The sequence below is a fragment of the Phocoena sinus genome, chromosome 6, assembly GCF_008692025.1.
Source record: "Phocoena sinus isolate mPhoSin1 chromosome 6, mPhoSin1.pri, whole genome shotgun sequence".
In the NCBI taxonomy this organism is placed as follows: domain Eukaryota; kingdom Metazoa; phylum Chordata; class Mammalia; order Artiodactyla; family Phocoenidae; genus Phocoena; species Phocoena sinus.
In genome coordinates this window covers 106,343,316-106,355,844 of record NC_045768.1, presented here as the reverse complement: position 1 = coordinate 106,355,844, position 12,529 = coordinate 106,343,316, and the positions used below count along the sequence as shown (strand labels likewise).

General features: G+C 56.9%; 1 protein-coding gene across 2 annotated transcripts in view; it reads left to right on the top strand.

The window, feature by feature from the left end:
- KIF13B (kinesin family member 13B) overlaps positions 1-7,744 on the top strand; it is a 190,172-nt gene extending 182,428 nt beyond the window's left edge. Inside the window, exons 40-41 of one of the 2 annotated variants that reach the window (XM_032634809.1) lie at positions 3,131-3,195; positions 7,258-7,744. In XM_032634809.1, coding sequence (XP_032490700.1) covers positions 3,131-3,195; positions 7,258-7,521 — 329 coding nt within the window. In that variant the 3' untranslated portion in view covers positions 7,522-7,744. Of the gene's footprint in view, positions 1-3,130; positions 6,976-7,257 lie in introns of those variants that run through there. The other variant, XM_032634810.1, reaches the window with a different exon arrangement.
- Positions 7,745-12,529: the final 4,785 nt, after the last annotated feature.

Sequence of the window (12,529 nt, the reverse complement as noted above, 5' to 3'; positions counted from 1 at the left end):
GAGGACAGAAGACGAGGTGATTGAAGAGCCTCGTGGGCTCACCAGTCTCTTAAGTCTCCTTATAGAATGGCCTACCTCCAAGCCAAGAGATCATCATTTCAGAAAAACTGAGGGCAGGACTTAAGGAAACATGTACTTTGTCGTGCCATTCATTCATTCATTTATTTATTTTTATTTATTTATTTTTGAACGTGTCCGGTCTTCGTTGCTGCACGCGGCCTTTCTCTAGTTGTGGCGAGTGGGGGCTACTTTTCGTTGCGGTGCACAGGCTTCTGATTGCGGTGGCTTCTCTTGTTGCAGAGCATGGGCTCTAGGCGCATGGGCTTCAGTAGTTACAGTGCGTGGGGTCAGTAGTTGTGGTGCACGGGCTTAGTTGCTTCGCGGCATGTGGGATCTTCCCGGACCAGGACTGGAACCCGTGTCCCCTGCATTGGCAGGCGGATTCTTAACCACTGCCCCACCAGGGAAGTCCCCAATTTTTCTTTTTTTTCTTTTTTATTTTTTTGCGGTACGCGGGCCTCTCACTGTTGTGGCCTCTCCTGCTGCGGAGCACAGGCTCAGCGGCCATGGCTCACAGGCCCAGCCACTCTGCGGCATGTGGGATCCTCCCGGACCAGGGCACGAACCTGTGTCCCCTGCATCAGCAGGCGGACTCTCAACCACTGCGCCACCAGGGAAGCCCCCCAATTTTTTTTCTTAAATTGAGGTATAGTTGATTTACAGTATTAGCTTCCAGTGTATGGCACAGTGATTCAAAATTTATAGAGATTGCACTCCGTTTAAAGTTATTATAAAACACTGGCTGTATTCCCTGTACCGTATAATATGTCCTTGTAGCCTATGTATTTTATACATAGTGGTCTGCACCTCTTAACCCCCTACCTCTGTCTTGCTCCTCCTGCTTTCCCTCTCTCCGACTGGTAACCATTGGTTTGTTCTCTATATTTGTGAGTCTGCTTCTGTTTTGTTACATTCATTCATTTGCTTTGTTTTTTAGATTCCACATGTAAGTGATAACATACATTATTTGTCTTTCTCTGACTTACTTCACTTAGCATAATTCCCTCTAGTTTCATCCATGTTGTAGCAAATGGCCTGCAGATTCTTTTTGACTTAAACAGCTTTATTGTGATGCAATTTACATACTAAAAAATCCACCTGTTTAAAGTGTACAATTCAGTGGTTCTTAGTATATTTCCAGAGTTGTACACCCTAATTTTAGAATGGGTTTATTACCCCAAAAAGAAGCTGCATGTCAGTTAGCAAGACACTACCCACCCCCCCAAGCCCCAGGTAACCATTAATCTACTTTTTTGCCTAAGTTGATATAAAAGGTCCTAATCTGGACTTTCACATAAATGGAGCCATAAATACCCGGCCTCTTGTGACTATTTCACTTTCCGAGTTTCCCGGGCTGAGCCAGCTGTGGTCTGTGTCAGGGATGCCCTGACGCGTTCGTTGTTCATCCACTTGTCAGTTGATGGACGTTTGGGTTGCTTCCACTTTTTGGCCGTTGTGAGTAAGGCTGCGGGGAACACTTGTGTGTGAAGTTTTTGCGTGGACACACTCATTTCTCTTGAGGAGATATGGCGGGAGTTCACTCTGTGTCTAGCATGCTGAGCTTGGCCGGCCTGATTGCCTTTCTCCCTCCCACCAGCGTGTCCCAGGGTGGGGCAGCTGCTCCCTGAGCTGAGGCTTGGAGGCTGTGGAGACGGGTTTTAGCAGAGCTTGTGTGGCCTGCTGGGTGTCGCCAGTGAGGAGCTGTCCTTTGGTCCAGCAGAGTGAGGGTTGCGGGAGGGGCCTCAGTGAACCCCAGGCCACAGTGACTGTCTCTCAGCCCCTAGGCTCAGCTGTGAAATCACTGTCTTTAAAAATAATTTTGGCCAAGAATGTCATAAAATGGAAGAGGTAGAAGACTAGTGCAGCACAGGCTGGAATATTTTTTAAATTCCATTTCTGCTGAAATGCAAAGGGGAATTGGGAAAGACATCTCTATCTGTAATTGAGCTCAAGAATTAAAGGGGGATTAGCGAACAGACGAATTCATCCAGCAAATAAATACTAAGCACCTACCGCGTTCCAGTCCCTGTCCTGGATTTTGAGGACACCTTGGTGAGCAAAACAAAGTTCTGGTTTCCCTGGACTTACGTTTTAGAGGGAAGAGAATTGCCAAGTAAACAAACAAAACGTGATAGTAGTGAGTGCTATGAGGAGAGCAGGGAGAGCGCGTGCTCCCGAGGAACCAGAGTTCTGGCAGGAGGGGCACTGGGCGTGCGGGGTGGATGCCTGGTAGAGAAGAGCAGTCAGGGGGCCACCTCGGGCTGGACACGCAGCCAAGAGGCAGCAGGGTTCTCGGAGGGCAGGCTGGGTGGACGAGCCCCAAAGGGACAGGGCAGGGCCTCACACAGGCCCCCGCCTTTGAGGGGGAGGCAGGAAGGGAGAGTGAGAGGTCACCTATGAGATACATCGAGAGGCGGACCGAGTGACTCCTGCTGACCTTGAGAGGAGCTGGTGGAGGGTGGGCCTGTTTGAGAGGGAGGAAGAGAGGAGGCAGGCTGTGGGGTGCAGGCCGTGAGTGTGGACAGTTCATGAGTGCTTTGCTGCAGAGATCACGTTCCCCAGCAACCCATCACCATGGGCGGCGGACACTGAGGGATCAGCTCCCCCCAACCCCCCCCCAGTGCTGACCTTCACCTTAAAGCATTTTTTGTTTGCTTTTACCAAGGAGGCATCTTCTCCACATCTTGACACACCAGGCGTGACATCTCACTAGCTACAGTTTGGTAATTTGCCAGTTTCCATCTAATAGATTTAGGGAAAAAATAATCGTTCCACTCACGACATCCATCCTAGGTTTGCATCTTGACTGTCCAGACTGACAGCGGTTGGTGCCGAGGGCGGGGCGAGTGGACGGGCTCTGCCTTGGTGGCACGTGGGCGTCAGAAGTGACAGGCCCTGGCCGTGCTGGAGGCCACCGGGATCTGTCTGCAGTGACCACCTCTGCTGCTCGGGAGGCACTGCCCCGGCCCCGCTCCTTCAACGGGGACCGGCTGCGCGGGCCTGGGAGCACAGGGGTCCCACGGGCCGGGGAGCCACCTCCACGTCTTCCTTCCTTTCTTCCTTCCCACAGGTAAGAACGATGGCTCCATCGGCGGGAAGCAGTACTTCAAGTGCAACCCCGGCTACGGGCTGCTGGTGAGGCCGGGCCGCGTGCGCAGGGCGGCGTGCGCGGGGCGGCGGCGCAGCGCGGGGCTCCGGCCGCAAGGCGCCCCCGAGACCCGTAGGAGTGGCGCGCTCTCTGGCTCTGCCACCAACCTGGCCTCGCTGACGGCGGCGCTGGCCAAGGCCGAGGGCGCGGCGGGGCGGGCCGAGCGCGCCCCCGGGAACCCGGAGAACCGCAAGTCCTGGGCCAGCTGAGCGGCGGGGTGGCCGCCTCCCGTCCTTCCTGGGCGACGGACAGAGGGCGCGGGGCCCCTCCGAGCCTTTGCGGGGACAACCCCGGGCGGGCCCTCTAGCCCCTCTCCGTGGGGACAGGCCGGGAATGCTCTCTGCACGTCGCGGGGCTGGTGACCTCTCCCTGTTTCTCCCTCTCCCCAGAGAGTGAGGCAGCGTCGCAGCTGGGCCGCGGGTGGAAGGTTCTAGGAGCCCAGCGTGGTCCCGGATTGTGGAGAGCAGGGTTCCACCGTCTTCCTGGGCCTGGGGCCGCCGCGACTGCGGCCGCTGTTGCTCTTTTTTCTGTGCTGGTGACGCCGTTAACCTCTTAATTTAAAGCATAACCGTTACTCGTGCCTTTCCCTCCCGTGGAGACGGCGCCCCGCACCCCCGTAGCCCCCAGCACCTCTCCCCACCTCAGGTGCCTGGGGCCCTGGGCCTGCCCCCTCCTGCCTTTCCCTCTTCCTTTCCACGGGGTTTCTTAGAGGTTTCTTTGTGGGTCTTTTAGGGTCTTTATACCCAGAAAGTTTTTTCTCTTTGCCATTTATTCCCTTAACAGAGTTCTTGGCATATATTTATTATATTTATTTTTTCAAAATCTGAAATTGTTCGCGAGCCACAATCATTCTCCGGATGTGAGTGCCCAGGGCCTGCCTTGCGCCGCCCGCCTCTGTGGCCACGTGGGAGCTGCCAGCCTCCTGCCTCTGGCGGGGGTTCCCGGAGGACGCTGCCCCTCCTTGTGTCCTTTATCGCAGATACACAAGTGGCCTTACTCTAAGCTGACAGTGAAAACCTGGAGAATTTTGTTGTGCTTCTGTGGCCAATGACAAAGTCGGTCAGAGGCATCGTGGCCTTGGTGCGGTTTTGGTTCTGGGAGGGTCCTTAGACCAGCTTAGCTCCGTGGCGGTTTTGTGCCTTGACGCCCGCCCAGCCTGGGGCTGCAGCCCGGCAGGCGGAGGGAGAGCTGCCCACCCCGCTGCCGGCGGGGTTTATCCCAGGGAGCCTCGCAGAGCCACGGGCAAGGCTGGCCCGGATGGCGCTGGGGATGGTGTGAATCATCCCAGAGCATCGCCTGGCCTCGCTGGGACAGCCCTGGTCCAGAGCCCTTTCTCCACCGGTGCCTTTGGTATTACCAGGGTGGTGGCCCAGTGACCTGGTGCCCCAGGTCTGTGGCGGGCCACCACTTGTACTCCTTCCTGTCCTCAGCTGGCATTCCGAGGAACACCTGCCGGGCGTGTCCCTGAATTAAGCGCTCCCAACGCTGTGCCAGCTCTTCTGCGTAAGCTCCTTGCCAGCACGGAAGCCCTCCTTCAGGCCTGTTTTCAGTGCGAGGTTCTCCTCCGTGGATGCTAGCACCACCCGCTCCCTAGGAGGGCAGCTCTCGCTCCCAGAGCCTCAGGTGACCTGCCTGGTGGGGCAGAAAGTCCGCACCAGGCGCACTGGAGAGAAGACGCCATAGAAATGGAAGGTGGCTTGGGTGTTTGTGACCCTCATTTACGGAGCCAAGTACTTGCTGGGGCCTATCTGCCCTGTGACAGGCGTCGCAACCTCACAGACGGGCTTGGGACGGTCGGTCGGGGGATGTGAAGGGTCGGGCTCTTTTCGTTGTCGGTTGAGTTGAAGTGGAAGAGGTGACAGCCCAGTCACTGCCCTGAGCAGGTTTTTGGCCGGAGCTCACGGGCCGGGAGGAGCCCTGTTGTCTGGAGAGGCCTCAGGCGCCCTTCCCCTTCTCCCGGCCTCCCCTGCGCCTCCTCCCGGGGCCTGCTTTTCAAACGTCCCCGGTTCCGCCTGCCTGAGAGTGTCCCACCAGCCCTGCCCAGCATCTCTGCCCCCAGGGAAGCAGCGTTTCCTTAGAGCCCTTGACCTTGGGCTGCCGGGACTGGGGGCGGTGGCCAGAGCCCGTTGTGTGCAGAGGTGGTACTTTCTCCAGGGAGGAAAGCACTGTCGCTGCTCTAGAGTCTGTAGCTCCCAGCTTGCCTGGGGTTTTCTCAGAATGAATCGGGTTTGGGCCTGTGTTGGTGGCGTTAGAGAGGCCACGTCGTCCCATCGGCGTTCCTGGTAAGCTGTTCCCGCGGCCAGAGAGCAACACGCGGGCTGCCCTGGGCACCCTCATCTGTCAGCACTGCTGGCAGAAGGCAGCTGCGGGCCCGGCTCTCCTGACCCAGCTCTGGGCCCTGGTTGGCCCGGGACCCTCGAGGGCAGTGAGGCGGCCCCTGGAAGAGCAGAGCAGGGCGTGGGGGCCATGCTGGGTCCTCGCAGGGGTACGGGGCCAGCAGTCCCGACCCCCGCCCTCTGGCTCCATGACCCACACATCCCTTTGGGCCGCTGTGTTGGTGGATGGAGCGGGGCTCCGGGGATGCTCTCGGCCTCTCTCTTGCTGCCTCCAGCTTCCTGGGCAGCTCGGGGCGGGGTGGGGGGGTGGGGGGCGACCGTCCTGCTCCCAGGTAGTGAAGGAAGCCCGCCCTGCTTCTTGGTGCAGACTCCCGTTAGCTTGTGAATGGAAGAGCTGCGGTCCCTAAGTCAGGAGCCGGGCAGTCCCCGCACCCTGAGTTATTGGGTGGAGGGGGGAGGGAGGGACTCGCCCTTCCCTGCGTCTTCTGTCCTCGCCTTACTAACACACAGACCTAATTTTAAATAAATGTCAGCATTAGGATCCCTGATGCGGTTCTTAGCAGGTCAGGCTCCGGGATTTAGTAAGACAGCAGGAGCGGCAGCTGCGTGGCGCTGGGGAGGGACCGTCTATCTGTGGCTCCCAGCCGCACGAGGACAGGTCAAGGCTGGGCGGGAGCCCTCCTGGCCTCTGCCTCCTGCTCTGTACACACACAGTCACCCAGCCCGGACCCCAGAGGACTGTGGGGGGCGGTGCGAGTGGCCGGCCAGCGGGTCAGGCCCCTGTCGCTCGGTGAGCTGTGAGCGGGCTCCTTGCGGAGCCAGCAAGGCCTAGGAGGTGTTCAGACCCTTATCCCCCCTCCCCCCGCCCCCGTTACTTCCTCCTCTTGGATTAAAGTTCCCCGTCTGTGAAACTGACCAGGAGGCCACGGGTACATAATTTCTCGGCTACAATGAGCCACTTGCCTGAGGCCTGCCTGCTCTCACACGCCGCCAGCTCCCAGGATCACCGCCCCGTCTGTCTGCCTGTCGCTCCTCAGATGGACAGACATCTCTCCGGGATGGGTTGTGCGCCTGAGACCCTTGACTGCACTGTCCCCGTTGTCCCCACGTGCACCCTTCTCTCGGAGGAATCCGTCATGCCTCCTGCGTGCTGCTGACTAATCGTGTTGGGAGAGTCTTGGAGCATCTCTGCGCGTGGAGTTCTGTAAATATGACGGGTTCACATAAAGGAGTGATTTTGTTTGGGAGACTGTATTGATTTGCTACACATGAAATGGGAGTTAAGAAAAATCCAAAGACTCTGTAATGAATTGTAAAGACTTAATGATTTGTACTGTATAATGAACTAAACCTCTTTTAATTCTGTACCATGTATGCCTTTCCGTCACATGACCAGCAGCCTCTAAATAAAACCATTTGATCTCCTGCCTACGTCTGGGTCGTCTGGTTGCCTTCCTCTCCCCCACCCTGAGGCAGGGGTGTTTGGGCTCATTCCAGACTGTTGCACAGGCAGCTGTGACATGGTTCTGAGTGATCAGGGTGGGGCTTTTCAGGACTGAGACTAGAAGAGAGAGGTTCAGGGCAGCAGCAGGTCCCCTGAGCACACCTCCACAGCCCAGCGCTCCTTGTGATTTGGTTCCGCGGCCAGTGGGGTTGAGACCTTTCTCAGGAGCCAAGGACCAACAGAAACTTTTTGATGGCCTCACGTTCAAGGTAATCGGAGCTTCTGGGCTACCTAGCCGGGAGACCGCTTCTCTGGAGCAGGGTGTCCCAGCTCTCACGCCTCAGCTCCACTGTCCACCTCGACCTGCACGCTGGGCCCCCCGTCAGCCGCCGCAGCTGGGGGACAGAGGACTTCTTTGCACTGCTGCATGGGTGAGTGGACCCTCGAAGGTTCTGCAGCGAGATGTTTGGGGGAGGAGGGTTATGGTTGTGCACCCCGGCGGTCCAGTCCTCGCAGGCTGTGAAGCCCGATAGCGTTTGTGGGGCCCTGCTTGCCCCTGAGGCCAACATCCTGAGGACGTGGCACCCAGCTGTAGCCCAGCGTGGGCTTGAAGCAGCGCCGGGGAGAGAAGCAGCCCTCCCGAGATGGCCTGCACCGTCCTGCTCATGGTCCGGGAGCCCAGCCCACAGCCGCGAGGACGCAGTCGGCCCAGCGCGCTGGTGGCCCTGCATCGGTGAATCACTCCGCCTGCGCCTGCTATAAAAGGTACTTGCAAACTTAGGGCTGCAGCCACGGGGAGGGCTGATTAGAGGTGGCCGCCAGTCAGAGCACGTCTTGGCGGGACTTGTTTGTATTCCTAAGTGCCCGAGACTTGTTCTCAGAGATAAGCACTGCCGAATAATGACAGAAATTTGGCAGCCAGGAGCTGTCCTGCTCTCAGGCAAGAGTCTCAGATTGATTTAGCTCCTAGGGTAAATCGTATTTTTCGAGCCGCTACTTACTGTCTTGCAACTCAATGAGATCTCCTTTGCACGAGGCTGTGGGGTTTTCACGGTTGCTCAGACCCCAAAATGGGTGCTAGTGGGTATGTCACGTTTAGTTCATTCACTCTCTCGCTACTGGGTCCCTCGGAACATGTGTGCGCCGTCCTGCACCGGGCCTGGTGTCGCTGGACAAGTCCCACGGTCGCAGAACCTCGAGCGTGGCGCCCACAAGAGGGGCTCCAGAGCTTTAGGGGTTGAGGAGGTGACCTCCAGGCAAGTGTGTTTGGAGGACTCGCAGACAAGGCGCGGGGGTGGTGGTGCTCTGGGGGCAGGTGGGCCCTGAAGGACAGAACCAGAAAGAGCAGTTCTGGCCCCAGTAGAGGGGCACGGGGCGGGAGGGGATGGTCCTCGGCATCCCCATCCCCCGAAAACCCGCCCATCTACCTTGGCAACTTAGACAGGGTTTGAGGGCAGCTTAAAGTTTTGCAGTCTTTTCTAGTTATGCATAATGAGAAAACAGACTGCGTCTCTGAGGAGGGGTCATTGAACCTATCCTAGCCTGTCGGGTGAAAGGGGAGCTTTGGCACCCGATCCTTCAGTCCTGCTCAAGAATTTGCTCCCAACCATTAGACGCCTTACACAAATTACAAAGCTTCAGCTTTCTTTCATATTGTGTTTTTACTGCTAAAGGTGAAGCCCCAGGAAGGATGGCTCTTCTAGGAAAATGAGGTGCTCGGGGCATGGCCTGAGGTGGGAGTTCACGGCTCAGCAAAGTCCAAGGGTGTGGTCCTCATGGAAGAGAAGCTTCCAGCATCCCAGTGGTTTTAGGATGTGGGAGGATGGTGCCTGTAGTGAGGGGATCACGGGCCGGGAAGCTACGCTAAGAGATGGCTTTTCCCGGGGGGATTCGGGGCAGACATGAAGGGAGCACAGGCTGGAGGAGAAGGGGCCGGATTCACGGCTGACGTTCCCTCAACCAGGAAGTGCTTGATTGTCCCCTTAACCCCTTTCAAGTGTCCTCCGGTCTCTGGGGCACCAGTCCATTTTCAAAGCATGAAAGGACAGATGCTCAGAACAGAAGTGGCAGGGCACTTCCCAAATGACTGTTCTTATTCAAAGAAATCCCGACCAGTCTTCGTTCAGTTATACATTTTATTCTCTAATAGGTACAATACTAAAATAAACACAAATTAAAAAAAAGTTTTATTAAAACAAAACTGTACAAAAAAGCAGTATACTACATTTTAATTACAGAACAGTCTACTGTCCAAAAGGCACTAATCCAGAATAGGAGATACAATGATACAGGACTCATTGGAACTATTTTAATCAATACAATAGAGCGCTTGTTTCTTTGACCATTTACATCTAGAAACAAGGGCTGTTTGCTACAGTCATTACACAATGTTATAAATATGAGTCCCACAGGTGAAGGTGCAGTATCGCTCTCCCTAGAGAAGGTTCACGTCACGAGGGACTGTCTTGGGGCTGAGAGGTGGGTGGGCAGCAGAGGCAGTCCCAGGCCAGGGCCTCTGGACGCCTTTGTGGTGGGAGGGCCGGCTGTCCCGGGCACGCGGAGCTTGTCCTCCGGCCCGGCCTGTCCGATGGGCGGTTTCTGGCCATTGCTGGCAGCCACGCTACCCCCTCTTGGGTGTTAGCACCGGCGGAAGGTGGGTTCTGAGACCCTCCAGGTTAACTGGGGCTGGAGGCCTGGGGGATGAAGCGCCAGCAGCTCGGCAGAGGGGAGGCGTTTTGTAACCTGATCTGAAAAAGGCAGCGACTACTTGGAAGAGGGGCGGGGAGCTCAGGGCCAGTGAGCAGGGCAGCACTGCCAGGCACAGCCCCCTGCTGCTTTCCGGGCAGGCTTCTGGCCCAGAGATGAGAGGCCCTGTCCCTCACTTCCAAGAGGTCCCACGTCCCCTCCCAATGGCTGGTGGGGCGTCTGCGTTAGCTCTGACAGTCTGTTTGTTTGGAAGCTGATGTCTAGAAACGGGATTTTTGCTTCCCTGCACCCTCCCTCAGTCCCACCTTAGGGCCTCGAGTGGCTCCCGGTCAGCCTGGGCCACTGTCCCGTGTTCGGTGGCCAGGACAATTCTCTCCACCCCACATTTCATTCTCTCATGGACTCTGCCCCTAAGGAAGAGAGATACTGCAGCTTTCCAAACAGTGTCATTACACGTAAGACGAAGACAGGCATCTGATGTTAACAAAAATAAGTAACAAAGAAATAGGATTAAACCAAATCTCTTCTCACAGCATCCTATACTACATCCTCCTTCTGCTTAGCAGAAAATTGTACGTACACAAAAATACAAATACACAATTTTGTAGAACAGTCTGATTTTAATATATTTATATATATTTATATTTATACGAGTGGCAGGTTAGTTCATTATATAGAGCTTTTTGCACTTTTGGCTCATATGCAACAAGGCTTATAAATTCAGCTTTAGCTTTCATTCAGGTTTTATAGCTTTTGAACAAGTGTTTTCACATTTAAAGCAGCATCCAATTTGCACTAGGAGTTTGTGGTGATAGAGGAAAAGATGGGGTCAGGAGGTTACTGACAGGAAGGCGGGCTGGGGCCGGGGCAGATATACATTCCAGTGTGTGTGGCGACATCGGAAGGATTGCTATGGGACAGAGTTGACCATGATGACCCCTTGAGGTAGACTGAACACCTTACAGCAGACTCAAGACACAGGTGTGACTCCCCTCAGGGACACATGGTGCACAAGATGGGGACAGAGACCCGGAGACACCAAAGGGAAACACAAAGACTAAGACACGACGGCGAAGGCAGGGGGAACGCTCTGCCCCGACCCCACCTCCCCCGCCTGCCCGCAGGGGCCCCACTCAGCCTGTCGCAGGTACGCCAGTATTTGGCGGATGCTAAAGACTTTCCGGCAGACCCGAGGCACCCCTGGCATCTGATCAAATGACCCCCGTCAGCTCGCCTTACAGTTTAAACTCGCTGCGCCAGCGAGTTCCCACCCTACGATGGACACCCAGGGAGACGGAGCCGCATGGGGTTCCGCGGCGGGAACCATCCCCCAGCGCCCCGCGCCCCCGCTCCAGGTGAGCCCCCGGTCCAGGTGATCGGAGAGCAATCCGCCTCTCCCCTCCCCTCCCCCAGTTCAGCCTCGCGCCAACCTTGCTCACACTCTTCAACTACCACACGGGGAGCCGACAAGCGCCGTGGAACCTGTGGCCCGGCGCCTGGAGCGCCGAGGGTCTGCTCGGGGCTCGGCTCACGGGGGCAGCGGCTCCACGGCAGCCTCACAGGCCACCTCCACGGCGGTGCTCGCCCCCCCCATCGCTTCCATCTACCGCCCCTCTTGGCCACCCAGCTCAGTCCCTCTGGCAAACGCCGTACGTGTTAAATGGGAATGCCCAGTGTATGGGTTACTCCACTGTCCGAACAAAAATGCTGGATTCATAATGAAAATAAAGTGCCTGGGTATGGATTGTTCCATTCTGCAAAACCCTTCTAACGCACCAGCCAGTCACCCGAGCGCTGCTGGGTGCCACGATGTTGAAGTGCGGCCACAGAAGAACCCTCCTCATCCGCCCGCCACGTGATCAAGGCCCCGAGTTTAGGTCAGACTTAAAGTACTTTAAAAAAGAGGCAAACAAATAATCTCACACTCGTTTTCAAAGATGCACTTCTGATCTTGTTTCACCCCCTACCGATGACGGCCTTTCTGGGCCCTTGTGGGCAGACACCCTGATCCCTCAAATCCAGGAAGAGAGGACGAGGACAGGCAGCCAGGGTGCAGTGACCGACGACGGCAAATGAATAATCCTGTTTATAGCTCTGATTGACGCTTTGCCTCTTGGGTCTGGACGCACCTTCTGGCGGCTGTCAGAGACACCCGGGCTTCTGCTCCGAGGCTGTCTCGCTCGGCAGCTGCGGACTTCGCTAAGCAGGCTCCTACACAGTCTCTGGGACCAGGACCGGGACCCCGTCCGCAGAAACGCCCGTGAAGCAGCAGCACAGGGGAGAGCGACAGCCCGCGTGCTCACCCCTGCAGTTGTTCTGCCTGCGGAACCCGGGGACCCTGGTGAGGGGCAGCCACCATGGCCACCCACCCCAAGGGCCAGGGGCAGGGTTGGGGAGGGAGGGCAGGGCACAGGCCGACTCTCTGGAGGGTCCCAGAGGTCTGTAACTTGTGTAGGCACTTAAAAAACAGAAAGAGAAATTCATCCTCGGAAGGTGCTGCATACCCAGCGTGACCACGGCCTTGGGAGGGAGGGGAGCCCACGGGGGATCAGAGAAGGCTGTGGGCTCTTCCAGGGGAGGCGGCTGTGACGCTCTCGGCATCTTCTGGCGGGGACAGTGGCCCCCCCTTTGCGGCCTGGGTGACCCGGCAGAGGCCTCTGTCCTTCTAGCTTGGGCAGAGCAGGAGGGACAGATGGGGCGGAGAGCACGCGCGGGGTGCCCGGGTGGCCGGCTCTAGGCTCGCAGCCGCTGGGCTGGGGGTGAGGCTCGGGCTGCACGGACTCGCTTCCTACCGTCAGTGCGAGAGAAACTACTAGGAAGAGAAGAGGCCCCTGT